Here is a 15,838-nt window from a genome sequence, read left to right on the forward strand (position 1 = left end):
TTGTTTGGAATGTTGCAACTCATTGGATTGCAACTAATCAGGTGTAACCGAATTGATTTTCAACAGTAGAGTACTCTTGAGTTTCGTATAAATCATATGGAATAGTAAATAAAAGCGATATCATGCAATGCAGAGTGTTTAGTTTGGCTCTCCTGTGTTTATTAGGTTATACTCGAGCTAAGTTACATCGCCCCAACCGTAAGGTTTAATTTTTCCATATATTTGGTTTTGATTTTTCTAAAAACTCTAGATTGCACACACGGCGATATGATGGTAAAGTGTATACCAGTTTGTCCCAGGATCTGCTCGGACTTTCTCTATAGACAAAGGTGCATCCCCAAAAAATGCGAGCGAGGGTGCGCCTGTCCAAAGGGTTGGTTGCGACTCAAACATAACCAAGGAAGATGTATAACGCGCAAGCAGTGCACGCGATATATCATAGAGTAATAGATTTCCATAGGAAAAACTGAACTAATGCCTGTTTGCTGCCCTTTTCTAACATTTAAATTGTGTAAATGCGAGCAGAAGAAACTCTGACGACAATAACAATGATTTGCATTCCTATTTTTCATTTTCTTTTAATTTTCTTGGGCTGCTCAAGAGGCATTTTCCATTTCCTATTGCCTTTCTAGTCGTTCGCCTCGTCTTTTCGCGATTTTTGCGGCGCACTGAACATGACATGACCATGTCAGAATTTCTTATTGTGTTGACTTGCATTTGACAACTTAATGAATTTAGCTCTTTCACTTGGCACATATAAAATATGTCTATCCACCGCTCAGATCGTTCGAGGGCATTATCTTAGCCCCAATACGTGCTGATATTCGGGTGCAGTCGGTCCGATGTTACATAAGCTTATAGCGAAAGCATTATGAGAAAACTTTTCAAACGAATATAACCCGCACAAAATGTCCCTTACGTGCTCCATAAAATGTCTGGCTGCTTTGACCAGTCGAACCTAGAACATCTACTACATATACATATATATATTTTAGTGGCATATTTCTCTCTTTTTTTGACAATGTGCGAGTTTACGGGCTAAAGAAAAACTTTTTATTTTCATGTTATGCCACAACTGAAAGCGGAAGTAGCGTAGAAAATGAGGTAGAACCTCAAGTGTTTGCTTCCGAAGTCCTGACGCTTCTGAAAAGGCCCGAGTTGTATGTAATTTGGTTTTATGCTTTATCGCTTGCTTGATTTTTATTATGATTATTATCGTGGGAATTACGGTGCAACTTTGGAGAGCCCATTCCCAATAAACTTTTGTGATTGTTGGGTCTTTGTTGAATTTTCCAAAGATTTATTGGGCCAGCAATAGCATTTTCACTTTTTTGTTGAGCAGCAGAATGATAATAATGAGAATGTTTAGATTTTGATATCTTAAACTGACTTTGATGGTTTAATGTGTCTATGTGGATTTATTGAGAAATTGATTGGCTCTGAAATCGAATGCTATTGTAACCCAATTCGAAAATTTAAATTTGATATTCACTCTTAAGTCTACTACTCACAAACCGAAGATTTAGAATGTTATTAAACACTTACCTAAAAAGAAAAAGATAAAATTAGATAATTAGTAAAATGAAAGTCTTTCTAAAACTTATTCTAAATTTGTATATTTTTGAAGGTCTATACACAAAGGGAAAAGGAATTTTAGGCTCAAAACTTCAATTGCCGCAAATCCGGTCAATGGATATGCTTTTGGCAATGCAGCTTAGCCCAAACGAGCCGTTTTTAGCTGTTTGGAAACCCAGCCCACTGTCAGATGCAGAGCATTAAGCCCTTAAGACCATTTTTTGCTTGTTGCAATTGCTAGGCAATGTTGGAAAAATCATCAACCACAAAGGACTCAAAACCGAAAGCAAAACAAAACATCGAGGGAACGGTAAAACCGATGTTAAGCAAAGCGAGAGATGGGGGATTTTCCACCTTTCTGCCCAGCCTTCCTTCCTGCGATCCTTCCTTTTTGCCCATGCTATGTATGTATATCCATATGTCTGTATGCAAAGAGCCTGGCCAACAATGGCGGCAAGTTAAAGCCAAATCGTGGGCCAAGGCGAGAGGTGGGAGGTGGGATGTGGGAGGTTAGGGGGCAGCACAAAAGGCCACTAAAGAGACGTACATGTAGGATGCCTCTGTGTGTTTGGGTAGATATATTTAACAGCACAGAGTCAAGCGATGGCGATGTGCACAGCACAAAATCCAAATTTAATGACCAAGTAAAATAGACAGCATACGAGAGCACCAGGATACGACAACCAGGCTCCACACATGTCTATGTCTATGCTCCATGTGTGCGTGTGCGAGTGTGTGTGTGTGTTTGCTGGTAGGACGACGAGGGGCGTGGCACTAATGTTAGTTGAATGTTTGCCGAGCCTTTGTTATCGACATGCGTCTTTTTGCAATTGGATATGCCTTTTATGCCTCTGGGCTGTGTTAATGTTGACAGTGCTCGTCGGGGAGCCAAGGACATGACAGGAGTTGGAAAACACACACCCACCCAACGGAACATCTCACTATTTAGTCCCTGCGAGTATCCAAGCCAAGCCAAGCCACACCACGCCATGCCGGGCCAGGCCAGCAGCAGAAGGACCCTTTCGACCACGGCCTCGGGCCAAAAGGCATCAGCCTCGACATCGCCCCATCGACATCATCATCCACACAACTTTTGATGCCTGTCCCGCTCGCTAGTTCATCTCCATTTCTCATCTGCCTGCCACTAGTCCTGCCCCTCTTTTCCTGCTCCTGCCCCAACATTATGGCAAATTATGACATTGACAAGTGGCCAGGAGGTGTCACATTTCTTGGTCGCCATTTTCCTTTTTGCAGCAATTTGTTGCTGGCATGTCATACATCAGCCACACATCCTCACACTGGGACGAAAAAAAGCCTTTAACCAGGTGGATAGCTCTGTATTTGCAGATTTTTTATATTATAGTTATTTTCAAATCTAGAAGGATTCATTTTAAATAACTTAAGGTACTAGGTATGCCATGTCTTTTTATGCCAGAAACCAATTTGTGCGTTTAAATTTTTTATTTTCCAGTGGGCAGGCAGTGAGAAGCCTCCTAGAAATATTGGATACGACGGCAAATGTCTTTTTCTGCCCAGAGATTGCACAGTTTTCGCTCTTTTGGCCAAGTGGTGTAAGTGCACTAGGCTTAGGAAGCGAAACAGAAAAGCAGCAGCACAGAAACTGTTGCATACTTTGCAGCGTCTTCCACTTGGGCATGTCCTTGGTGTTTGTGCCGTTAAATTTTATTTTCATTACAAATGCGTTTGTTGTTTATGCACTCTATGCAGCAACTGTAACTGAACTAAAAGCAAGGCAACCAAACCAAAAAGTCTTACCACTTCTCGACTATTTTCACAGTTGTTCTTATTGCCGCTGCTTTTCGTTTTTTGTTTGTATTTAGTTTGTTGTTTCACTGGCCGCGTTCCTTTTTGCTTTTTGTTGTGCCGTTGATTTCGTTTTGTTTTGCATTACAAATAACTTTTTTGCAGTACGTGCGAGCATTTTAACATTTCAACATTTTCATTGCGTCTTCTTGCAGGGTGAAGTGCTCAAATTTATGCGCATACATTGTTGGAAGCATTCATTCATGCGTTTCCAGCACTCAGTTCCATAGTTCCACATTCGGTACTAGCCGAAAACCCAGGCAACGCCCCCAATGCAGTTGATTTCACGATTCATGCATAATTACGAGGATTCGGAGCTCACAAAAATAAAGCATAGTATGCATAGACATTCTGTATGACCTGAATATATAAATCAAACGTGGAATTCCGAATGACAACGGAATATTTGTATCACTCTATGCGATGTTAATCACGTTTGCTCTATCTAATCCTAGGGATTCCCAAATGCGCACAGACTAAAATGATAAATGTGATTTGGGGCACTTTTTTGACTCTTAAATTTAAATTACTAAATCATGGCTTAGTTGCTTAGTACCCCGAATTTTTTTTGATACTATTAAAACGGATTTAGTTCTCGCAATAAACGTTCATTTCCACATTTAAAACTTTGGCACTGTAGAAGCTTCTAACACAAATTTTAGTCCCTGCAAAAGTTTAGGCATTAAAATCCCCAAAAATGTTAATGCCACAAAGTGTAAATTGAATTCAAGTGTGCGAGAAAGATATTTGAGTCCTGGGGTCGCTTCTCTAGCCATTGCCTTTATGTGGCAAGTTGTGGCATTTCTTTCCTGGGGTCAATTAAAGCAATTAAAATTCGCAGTTTGGCAATAGGAAAAGTTGCTAAGCTGGAAAATATGCTTGAGTTTTAGAGCTCTTGAACTTTTTCCTCAGCTGCCAGAGATTTAAACAATGAAAAGTGCCAAGGAGAATTAAGGCGTGACTCAAATTAGTAAAGCTGACAATTCTACGCCATGAAAAGAAGACGATTTTTTTTATATTGTTTAAGCTTCGCGGAATCAAGACTGTAAATGCAAATGCGAAAATAAAATATATCCGCTGAACTCCAAATTAATAGTCCGCAACTCATTGTTGCAAAGGAGATGAGGATGAGCCCGCCAACCAACCAGGCAGTAATTAAAAGATTAATTTTTAATGCGCGCTTAGGCGAAGTGCAACTGTGTGTGGCTCCATAAAAATAAAGGGATTTGTTAAAAGTAGTACGTGCACAGACACATACATACGCCCCCATATAAAAATTCTCACACATTGTAATTTATACCCCGGCTTTCGGGTTTCATCATCATCTGCCTGGCGAGTTTATGAACCATTTTCACTGCTCCCAACTCCGTACATTTCCCCTGGCTTGGTTTCCTTATTTTCCTTTTGTTTAATTTTTTATTATCATGCTCTCGGGCTGCTGTTTTTATGCCAACTTTTTCTTTTTTTTTATTCTTGCCGCGCTTGCAGCTCTGCAAATGAAATGTGTGTGTGAGAACACCTTTAAATTTTTAATATAGTTTGTTGTCCCCTGATTTTACACTCATTTCGCGTGGCTTTTCGTTCGCGTCCTTCCTGCAGCTGATTAAAAAAACAGCGGACAACGAGTGAAAGGATGTCAATTAATAATTGAACAGGGAAGAAAAATAAATAAAATTTTGTATTGTTATATCCTCTGTCAAATATAAAAGTGTGAAATATTCAATCAGGAGCAATAATTTATTGCATTTTGTGCATGAAATGCGAAAAAAACACATAAGTGAGATTTATTGATGTGTAATAATTGACAGTAAATACCTTTGCAGGCAGTTTAACGGGGAAAGTCAAAAATAATAGGTACACTTATTTTTTATAAACCCACTTTTTCGTTTTCCGCTATTCCGTAAATGAAAACAACATTAATCGCCATTTTCCGCTCATTTCTCTCGCGCTTATCAACGCTCCTGTTCTGTCAACAAAAAGTGCACCCCTTGTTATCATTCCTCGCCCGTTGTTGGTGGTACGTGCACTATCATTAATATTTGAAATGCAGAAAAGTTGCCAACGCGCTTTTCCCGCTTGTTTTTTTGTTTACAATCTCGAGCGACAAAGCGGGCGCATAATTAGCAGTGCAACAAAAACAAATAAAGCACCAGCCAAACAACTTGGACAGCCAATTAGAGGAAAAGCTGGCAGATAGATAGGAGCCGGCCCAAAAGCGTTGCTCAACCAAATAAACTTGACAAATTACACGGGTGGTTGCCGAAACCCAAAACAAAACATGTGCAAAATGAGGCACAGGCATCCACAATTGTTTGTGTCACTTAATTCGAAAACAAAAGAAAAATAAAACTAAACAAAAACACTCCGATTAAACTTTGGGGTTCAGCAATTGTTAATTGAAACCTATAATGGTTTTTCACTCAATGGGATTTAAGCAAACATTCAACTAATGCAACTATGCAGACTGCAGATTCAGTTTATCAAGAGAACTTTTAAATAAACATTCTAATCCTCTTTTTAAAATGTGATTTTCCAGTTTGAAATTCTGAAATTGTACATCTGTTTCTATCTTAGCTTAACTATTTGTTTAAAAATTAAATAATCAAAAATATTAATGCTTGTTTTCACTTTACTGTAGTTCGAGGGATTACAGTGCCGTACCGTAGGTGACCCCATCCACACAATCACGCCCTCTTGCTCTTGTGCCCCCGAAGTTAACCAAGCGAATGACGAGCTGACATTTACATCTGTCGCTATGTAACTGCTATTGCTGATGGCTTTCCATCTTTTTTCTCATGTACTTCTACTCGTGACATTGACTGCCTGAACTAATAACCACATGAGCCTAAAGCCAGATAAAACTGCGGTTAATGAGCCCCACCCCAAAGCTCCTCCTCACATGGAAATTAATACGAAAAGCGATGGAAATGGGAGATGGGAGGTGGGCCAGCCAGGTGTGCGCACTGATTCGATTCGGTTGTCGCAAGGTGTTTTGGCCAACCACATGGCACAAGTTTCACTCGCGGCACTGACTTTGGTAATTGAGTGGCTCACATCTCAAGTGTCAACCGCCGAGCACTTGACCTTGCCGTGTGGTGGGCTGGTGGGCGTTCTAAGGTTGCAAGATGAGATGGGCATTTTATGAAATGTTTTTCAACCTCCCACCCTAGTTAAACACGTCGTACGAACATTATTCTGTCAAAATTCAATGTACCCTATCATATTTGGATTTTTTGATGACAAATTGAAGAGCAGAGCACTGCTAAAAGTCCAAAAAACCAGTGGAGCGGCGCTATCACCACCACCATCACCAGATGCCTTCCAAGAAATCGCCCAGGCCCACTTATTCCGAGCCCAATCCGTACACGCGATTCTTTAATGCCCATAAATCTCTACCCCCGGATAAAAACGGTCAAAAGCAAGGAGTCTACAATCGGGAAAGTGTGTATGTCCTGTCGAATAAGTCACGTGGCAAACGGCGATCGGGACGGGAAAATAACCTGCCAACTTGGCGACGACGCGGTGGTAACGAGGACCACATCATGGTTGTTACGCAGGATAACACGCAACAGCAGAGGGATAAGCCATTGCTGACCGCCTCCCAATTGGATTCCATTTGCTATGACGTCATTAAAGAGCCACCGATGCAGTTTCACGTGAATGGCACCGACATTGTGCCCAGTATTCGCGGCCTCAGACTAAGTGTCTGCGTGGAGAACACGCGATTCCAGCTGGTGGCCAAGGTTACCAGGAACATGGGATTTCAGCATGTGCCCGAGCATAGGTTGTGGAACATCCAATGGTCGGACTCCACGCCCCATCATGACCTGCTGCGTAACATGAAACGCTTTCAGCAGATTAACCATTTTCCAGGCATGGTGGAGATATGCCGCAAGGATCTGCTGTCTAGGAACCTGAATCGCATGCTCAAAATGTTTCCCGGCGACTATCGCATATTTCCCAAAACCTGGCTAATGCCAAACGAGTGAGTTTTCTTATTTGGGAAATTTCTTATAAATTCAGCTAAGAATATAATATAATAACCATTTTTTTCTGTCAGTGCCTACGATGTAGCCATTTATGCGAACAAACACAAGCGCACTTTTATCCTAAAGCCTTATTCGGCGGGTCAAGGACGTGGCATCTGGATAACCACCGATCTTCGCACTGTGGGCAAACGGGAGAAACTCATCTGCCAAACTTACATAGAACGGGTAGGTCTGGAGTATGGTTCTAACGATCTATATGATCAACAATCAATCCCATTTTCAGCCCCTACTTATAGATGGCTACAAGTTTGATCTGCGCGTCTATACACTTGTCACCTCGGTGGATCCACTGCGCATTTTTGTGTACAATGAGGGTCTGGCACGCTTTGCCACCCAGAAATATGTGCCACCAACAACGGGAAATAGCCACAATGTGTTCATGCACCTGACCAACTATTGCCTGAATCGCCGGAACTCACAGTACATGGTGGGCAATGGACCGGAAGCGGGTTCCAAACGCAAGCTAAGTGCCTTCAATAAGTGGCTATTGGATCACAACTACGATGTCGCCGAGTTCTGGGCGAGTGTGGATGATGCGATTATAAAGACGCTGATTAGTGCTTGGCCCACACTAAAGCATAATTACAATGTCTGCTTTCCAAAGCACGATAAGATACAAGCCAGCTTTCAGCTGCTCGGATTTGATATCCTTGTGGACTGGAAACTGAAGCCCTACATACTGGAAGTCAATCACACGCCTAGTTTGAGTGCAGATGAGTCGGTGGACATGGAAGTGAAGCGGCCATTAATTCGAGATACTCTGAATATGCTCAGCACAGCCTTGGTAGATAAAGAACAGATTATTCGGGATGATCGAACAGAGCACAGAGCTAGGCTGCTTAGGAATATCTACAACAAGAAGGCTGCTGCCCAAATGCCGGGCTATTCGTCACCAATCCGGGAAGTTGGCGGCCACGATGTGCGGCAAGCCTGCTCCATTGGAGCGTTAACCCAACAGATTGCCTGGGAGGAGAGTCACCTTGGCAACTATCGGCGTATAATGCCGCCACGAGATTCCTCAAAGGTCAACTACTATTGCAAGTTCTACGAACAGAATAAGCAACCCATGTTCGCAGATACAGTTGCAAGTAGAAGACGTGAGCAACTGAATCTCCAGGTAAACCGATTCATCATGAATATATATCCAAATATCAATGTTTATCCTTTAGGCAATGCAAAAGCACCAACGGGAGCGCCAGCAGGATCTGGTTCAACAGCAGCAGAACCAAACGCAGGCACAGAATCGCATCGGCAAGCACGTGCGTTGGCCAGGTGATCTGGTGCAAGGTGCAGAGGTAAATCCTGTGATCCTGCAGTCACGACGACGCCGCGAGGAGGCCGAGGCTTATGCGAAAAAGCATCGAGCCTTGATAGCGCGCGAAATTCAGCGCCAAAAAGAGCAACTGCTGGCGCCCACTTGCGCCAAGGAGCGATTGGGCATTTGGCAGAGTGTGCGCAGGGAAAAGCGCAGCCAATTTTCACCCAAACGCGGCAGCAGTATCACCAAAGGTTATCGTCGCAAACAGCAACGAAATCTTAGCCAGCGGGCTCGTCAACAGCGGATGCTCGAAATGGAAGCACAGCGGGATGCCAAATTTCTGGAGCAACACGCCCAAAAACAACGCCTCGAGGGTGGCAGGGTTGTGGGTAAAAGTGAATCCCCAGACTTAACGAGCAAGATCACAACGAAAAGCAAGACTAGCTTGAAGAAAAAGGTGAGGCCAAAGGGAAAACCCGATCTGAGTAAGGAAACCCTTCGGGAAAGCAACCACTGCCAGATGACAAAGTCCAAGGTGGAGCTAACACCTGGCACCAAGGCTCGAGCATTTGCAAATTGGACAGCCGGCACCATCAACGAAGCGGAAACTGACCAACTTCTAAGCTGGCGAAAGGAAAGGGCCAGTCAGTTAAATGAAACAAGGCTCAGGGAATTGGTAAGTAATAAAAAGGAAAAAGTTTGAAGTGAATAATAACTTTAAACCGATCACCTAAAGATATTCTCAAAAATGTACGAAAATGGTCACCTAACCAAGAACGATATCAAGTGCTTCCCGGATCTACTTTATCAAATACTTAATAATGATTGCGAGGAAGCGAGTTCTCGATAGATCAATGTTATACTCTGGATTTTTGGGCATACTGTGTGTGTTTTCGGTCGGTCAGTGAATAGTCTTTGGAAGCTATGTTTTATAATGCCAATTTGTTGTTGAAATTAAAAATGACATCTCACTCAAAGAAACTGATTTTTCGATTTTCAGAGAGGGGGAAGTAGTCGAAGTTCAATAGGCCTCACACATCGTAATCTATTGTTTTGCATATTTCCATAAAAACAACTTTATGAGAGATTTTCTGTCGCGAGCAGCGGCGAACATAAAAGAAACACATAAAAAAATGGCAGTGGGTGCTGAATATGGAAATGGTTGCGAAGTACAAAGGACCACCTCATCGATTTGTCAAACTTGTACGGCAGCGCAGAAAAAAATCCGCAGAGCCCTATCTATCTTCCTTTCGACACTAAGAAAAATTAAGTGCATCAAAACACTTAAAAAATCTGTTATTACTAAAAATCTCCTGAATAATTATGATGCTCTAAAATGTTCTCGTATGCACAATGTTGAAATGACTTGACGGGTTTTTCCCTCAGTGCATTTTCTTCTCGTTTTCACTGTAGTTCCATTTGGAAGCAAGCATCTTTGCCATCTTTGATGGGCGCATGCATAAACAAAATGCAATACAATACGCGGCATGGGAGCCGTATAACGTGCATTATTGAAAACCTCAGCCCCACCCCACCCCTTCCGTTTTCGCTTTCCCCGACTTTTCCTCGACTTTTCCCCTTTTTCATCCTTATCCATCTCGCCGTTTCATCCTCCTGGTGAGCCTCGTAAGGACGCGAAGGGCTTGGCTTTCCAGGGCTCGGATTGGCTCTGGTTTGGTTAGGTTGTGTTGGGTTTGGTTTGGTTTAGGTCTATGGCTTTGGCTTTAAGTTGGGCTACAGCTTCGGCTTTTGCCGTCACCGCATGTCCTTCGGTGCAATGGAACACCCGTTCCGCCCACCTAACTCGTTGGCTTTTGCCAGGCTACGCATTATGGTCTGCTGGATGCTGGTGCTCCGCCGGCTTCTCCTGCTCCTCTGCATGTGTCACATATTGCAAAAGCTGCAGCTGCCGTTACACATTCCTGGGCTTTAGCTTATGGCTGACTGCTGCTGCATTTTGCCTTATTTTTTTCCATGATTTTTTTCCTATTTTTTTTCCTTGCCAACAAAGTCGAACAGCGTTCTGATAAGCCGCTTCAAAAGAGGGTTTTACATATGCCTGCTGCTCCTGCTCTCCTGGGGTCGGTTGCATTTGCATTGTGGCTGCAACGCCTTCTGCCCTCCATGCTAATACATTATTGAACATTGTTGGCCCTGCGATGGTGTCAGCTAATACCCGTCGCCGCTGCAACTTTTATTGCAGTTTTTCAGTTTTTTCCGACCATCTTTTTTTTCCCAGCAACTCTTCAACTTTAACATCTAGCCGCCTTTTGTTGCCGAGTGTTTGGTGCTGCACAACTTTATCATCATCCATCTATCATCTGGTTTTTGCCCCAACTCTGCAATTCTTGTTGGCCACTTTGCCTGCACATACAAATATGGTTCCTGTATGTGTGTGTGTGTGCAGAAGCAAATTTCCTTTGATGCTTTTAGTGTCTTCTTATTAAAAAGTTTTTAATCTTATCCCGAAAGCTTTTTGTTCCATGCGAGTAAGCGGCATACCCTTCCTGAACTTCTCCCTTTGCTGCGGAAACGAGCCAGGCGGCATAGCTCTGGAAAACTTTTGACTCGTAGCTCACTTTACTTTTCGTTTCGTTTCGGCATGTGTGGAAATGAAGGAGGGCGGACGGAGGAAAATATGGGAGTGGCAGTGGGAGTCTGCATTGTTGACAGAAGTTCCGGATGCTATTAGAGGTCGTTTAGTTTGCGATTAGTTAAGCCAAAGCTAGTTGGAGCGTGTGATGGAGCGTTCCTCGCCGACGAACGTGCCCAGTCCAAGTTTTCCCGAAAAGTTGCCGGAAACAGTTTTCTTTTTCGCCATCCTTCTTTTGAGTGTTACCATGGGCGGGGGAAATTCATTTTTAAATTGTCTAGAAAAGTGCTTTATGATCTGCAGTGAAAGATTGCTTCAAAAATGATTTAAGCACACAAACTGTACTATTTTTAATTGCCTTATAGTATTTTACATCCGTTATATCAATACCAATTTATCACGTGATCTTAGCGCCTGAAAGCCATTCTGTTTATTGATATGCTTAAATCATACTTCTTATGACACAGGAGATGCCTTTAATCCGATTTGCAGCTTCATTAATACCGGAATGCGGCTCAATAAGCGACTGCATGTAAAAGATACTATACGTACAGCCAGAAGCTTTTAATTTGTGTCGCATAACGCGAGAGAAAGACGGAGAATTGTAAAGAGAATTGCTTAATTCCCGAACAAACACTCTCCTCTCAATGGCGATGACTTAAGTCAACGGAAAGATTTATTTCCGTTGGAAAAAAGCTGCGCAGTGCTGAATGCGAATGTGAATATAAATCCAGTCAGTTGGACTTTACGACAATGGGACCTGCGAAAAGTCATTCAGTCGGACGCACAGACGGTCGGACGGTCGGAAAATCCTGCTGCACCAGGCAACAGAGGCAGCCATTTTGTCGGATGCGAATTAACATGTCTGGGCTTTCTGGCTTTATCCACACGCACTCACACACACACGTAACATCATGCAACTCTGCTGGCCCAAAATAATTTTCAGTTTTGCAGTTTTTATGCTGCATGTTTTCCACTTCACAGGATTTTATGTTCCACTACACTCGCACTTGGCTCAAGTGTTGGAAAATACAATTGCCTGGGCACACACTCACACTCGCACACGGCTTTCCCACTTTGCAGGACGAAAGGAGTGGAGCATTTCCGCATTTTTGTTTTCTTTGGCTTTTGTTGTACTGCTGCGCCGCCAAATGTTGTTGCCGTTGCTAAAAAGACAATAAACTGTGCCAGTGTGCGTGTCTAGATATTGTTTGGATGTAGCAGTGGCTACCCTATATAGCCAGGATATAGGACGCCAAGGGGCTGGAAAACGGGCCTAAGCAAAAAACCCTCTTGATCCACATTCAAATGCAGTGACTTTGCTTTCTGCAACTCATTTTCACTTACGAAAATGGGATTTCTAATGAAAATCACTTTTTGGAGCCCAGTTATGTTGGCATATACTAATGTTCGTAAATGTACTCGATAAACTAAAATTTTCACTGTATTTCATTTATCAAAATATACTATAATAAGTTAAATATGCTATGAACAGGCTGCATACAAAATTTTGACACCAAAAAACTACTTTCGTGAGAGATTTTCTAAGCTTGAATTCCAAGCCCTACCAGAGTAAAGAAATCTCGAGTCCTAGTTTTTGTGTCTTGTCCATGCGTTTGCTTTGTGGATGTGAGCATGTTTCGCACACTTAAGTACTTTATGATTTTTTTTAGCTTTTTGTTGGGGCATTGTGTTGTTTTTCTCTCCTCTTATAATTGTTGCTGTTGACGTTGCAGGTTGTTGTTCGTCTAACAATGCACTTGGTCTAAAGACTCATCCAAATCCCGACCCATCTGCTCCTTCCACTTGTTGTTGCCCCGTTTAAGGACACTCACTTTCTGGCCATTTTGTAGCTAAAATGTATCAAATGTGGCGATAAGACCGAACACACCAGACATGCCACAAAGCCAGATGCAATCAACACTCGTGTGTAGCCTAGGCTACAACAACATTCAGGGCCAGAGGCGACCGTGTGGCAAATAACTGCTTTTCTATCCCCACCACACATGCCTGAAAACTCCACTCGAGTGTGTGACAAGTTTTCCAACTGCTACACAACAAATTGCAATGGATTTCATTTTATTTGCTGCGATTTCTTGCCAAAAAAAAGAGATAAATAAAAATAAATGAAATATATATGTGAAGCAGAGAAGATCTCCCTTCGCCATACTAAGTAGCTTGAGGATATGTTAGGATAATATCGTCATATAATATAATGTATGTTTTGAGAGTAGAGGCTGCAGAGGGAGAAATAGTAAAATACAGATATATATTGCTGTGTGTACTTACAACTGTGATGGGATAGAAGGGATTTATGATGGTGAAGAGAAGAATGTGATTTGGCCGTGTAGTCTCGGGACGCTTTCTCCGTAGGTCGTCATTTGACTTGTTCATAAGTGCTTGCTGCTGGTTCTGTTGTGGTGTGGACTGTAAAAATATGTACACATAAGTAAGTAAGTATCGGGCTTTGTGGTGACGAAGAGTATAACAAAAGATTTATCAATATATAGTAAATAAGCCTGGCCTTATTTTGTGGTCTGAACTGGTGTTTTAGTTTATGATCTAGCTCATGAGATGTTAGCCCAAATGCAAATTGTAACGAAATGCGTTTTAACCCAGCTTATGTTGAATAAGAAATATCCTAGGACCGTAATATTTCAAATGGTTTCTATGATTTATAGACTAGTAAAGCAATAAACTTTGCTCAATAATGCGAAATACCAACCAGCTGCTGACTATATGAAAACAATTATAGGCACAATTACAGCACCCCTCTTAACTCTTTCATGAACTGAGTGAAACCAGTTACATTTTCTATCGTTATATTTTCAAATACCTTTAGTTAATTAAATAATCTATTAAACCAATTATCTCTAACGCAACCCAAACCGAAATTACTTTCTGCACTAATGGCATAATTTAAGCCAATGCAAAAACACATTTTCATTTGGCTGAGTGCAAAAATTGAAGTCAACGAAAAGTTTGCTTTTTCGCGTTAATTGACGCTGTCGTGGGGATATGTTGAATGCTCAGTGTTCAAAATTGAGGAAAAGGCAACAGCGACAGGATTTGCAGTCATTGCTAACATAATATCCGTTTTGTTTTCGGTTTGCTGACTTGCTTCTAAATAAATTACGGAATTTAGGTGAACCATGTTCATGTCACGTTCGACTGTCAATCAGCCACGACGACAACTGCCGTGAGTTTAAATATTTCGAATATTTTCGCCTAGCGGACGGGCAGGTGTTGGTGGGCCACTTGGTCTTGACACCAAAAAATGCCGTTGATGTCCGCACTAATTAACTCGGTACTTAGTTGCTGGTAAAACTTGCTTAATTTCAAATCATTACATGGGTTTTTCATCTACAATCTTGGCAGCAACACCTTGACGTTATCCCAACTTCTGCAACATTTTCTCATTTTCTTGCCTTTCCTCCTGCTCGCCCAGAAAAGTTGAGAACATGCCAGTGTGTCGTTGTCGGCCAGCCAGCAGTTACTAATTACTATTAAAGTTAATTAACTTTTACCGTAGTTCCGATTCAGAGTCTGCAATTATTTCATTTGCCCGCTTGCTTGGCGCACTTTAAACGTTTCGCCAATGCATTTTGCGGGAAATTAAAGGAGTGGATTCTCGCACTTAACCCTATTTTTATTTATACTGCGGTGCCGCCTGTTGCTACCTGAGGCTTTTGTTTCCATTGCCTGACTTTTGCAATTAGGTTAATGGCTCGCCTTTGTGACGTATTTTTAGATGCTTATGCAAGTTGTGTATACGTATTTTAAACACAAATATGTAGGCATTAAGTCAAATGCTGAACTCAAAGATAACTGCTGACCTAAGGTTAATATTTGCAATTGAGTAGAATAATGAATTCATGCGTTTACAAAAGAACACTTGGTTTCTTTTCATATGCCATTTAAATAAATACATAAATTCATAGAAATATTTATGATTTCCAGCAGCATCAATTGATCATTGGCGGCTTCATTATGCGGAGTGTGTAATCCAATACCAAATACCAACAGACAGCTTCCTGCCACAACGTCCTTGCCTCGGCTAAGGGTTAATTCAAATTTCAACAACTTTGACGCATACAAAGCGATTTGTGTGAAAATCCGAGGAAAAGTAAAGAAAACAAAGAGCTGAGCGGCATGCCAGCACAGGAGGAAACATTTGTTTTCTGTCAAATTTCCCTTTAATAATAATACACCATCAACATTTTTCTTTACCTTCCACCCCTCTCTCTCCATAGCTACCCCAATATTCTTCGAATTTTTTTTAGTTTCTATCGCCGACAGACTGGGAACAACAGAATTCGAAACTGTTGATTAAATTTCATAAAAACAACAAAAACTGATACTAAAATGATTGATTGACGGATGCCTGGATGGCTAGCAATATAGAGAGATATATAGCAAGATAGGTAGATAGATAGATATATAGATAGATAGATAGATAGATAGGTAGACAGATAGATATATAGATAGATATATAGATAGATAGATAGATAGACAGATCGATGGATAGTTAGACAAATA

The 15,838-nt window shown here is 41.7% G+C and overlaps 3 protein-coding genes across 25 annotated transcripts in view; 2 read left to right on the forward strand and 1 right to left on the reverse strand.

Moving 5' to 3' along the window:
- LOC117138084 (heterogeneous nuclear ribonucleoprotein L) overlaps positions 1–15,838 on the reverse strand; it is a 94,146-nt gene that overhangs the window by 57,036 nt on the left and 21,272 nt on the right. For all 23 annotated transcript variants that reach the window (XR_004459180.1, XR_004459179.1, XM_033299933.1 and 20 more), the window contains exon 2: positions 13,589–13,726. Coding sequence is in view for 21 of the 23 variants with exons in the window: in XM_033299933.1 (XP_033155824.1) it covers positions 13,589–13,726 (138 nt within the window). In the remaining 2 variants the exon portion in view is untranslated. The remainder of the gene's footprint in view (positions 1–13,588; positions 13,727–15,838) is intronic.
- Positions 123–558, forward strand: LOC117138087 (von Willebrand factor). Its single transcript, XM_033299938.1, has 2 exons — positions 123–198; positions 251–558. Exons 1-2 carry the CDS (start codon positions 123–125, stop codon positions 445–447), a joined length of 273 nt encoding a protein of 90 aa, XP_033155829.1. The 3' UTR covers positions 448–558.
- On the forward strand, positions 6,714–9,656 carry LOC117138083 (tubulin polyglutamylase ttll6). The gene is made up of 5 exons (XM_033299908.1): positions 6,714–7,384; positions 7,460–7,613; positions 7,672–8,565; positions 8,618–9,382; positions 9,443–9,656. The coding sequence occupies exons 1-5, from the start codon at positions 6,714–6,716 to the stop codon at positions 9,554–9,556; spliced, it is 2,598 nt and encodes an 865-aa protein (XP_033155799.1). The 3' UTR covers positions 9,557–9,656.

Source organism: Drosophila mauritiana, chromosome 2R, assembly GCF_004382145.1.
Source record: "Drosophila mauritiana strain mau12 chromosome 2R, ASM438214v1, whole genome shotgun sequence".
In the NCBI taxonomy this organism is placed as follows: domain Eukaryota; kingdom Metazoa; phylum Arthropoda; class Insecta; order Diptera; family Drosophilidae; genus Drosophila; species Drosophila mauritiana.

Coding starts and splice junctions, on each gene's coding strand:
- LOC117138087 (XM_033299938.1), top strand. CDS start 123: ATGCAATGCAGAGTGTTTAGTTTGGCTCTCCTGTGTTTATTAGGTTAT. Junction 199..250: donor TAAGTTACATCGCCCCAACC/GTAAGGTTTAAT, acceptor TAAAAACTCTAG/ATTGCACACACGGCGATATG.
- LOC117138083 (XM_033299908.1), top strand. CDS start 6,714: ATGCCTTCCAAGAAATCGCCCAGGCCCACTTATTCCGAGCCCAATCCG. Junction 7,385..7,459: donor ACCTGGCTAATGCCAAACGA/GTGAGTTTTCTT, acceptor TTTTTCTGTCAG/TGCCTACGATGTAGCCATTT. Junction 8,566..8,617: donor GTGAGCAACTGAATCTCCAG/GTAAACCGATTC, acceptor TTTATCCTTTAG/GCAATGCAAAAGCACCAACG.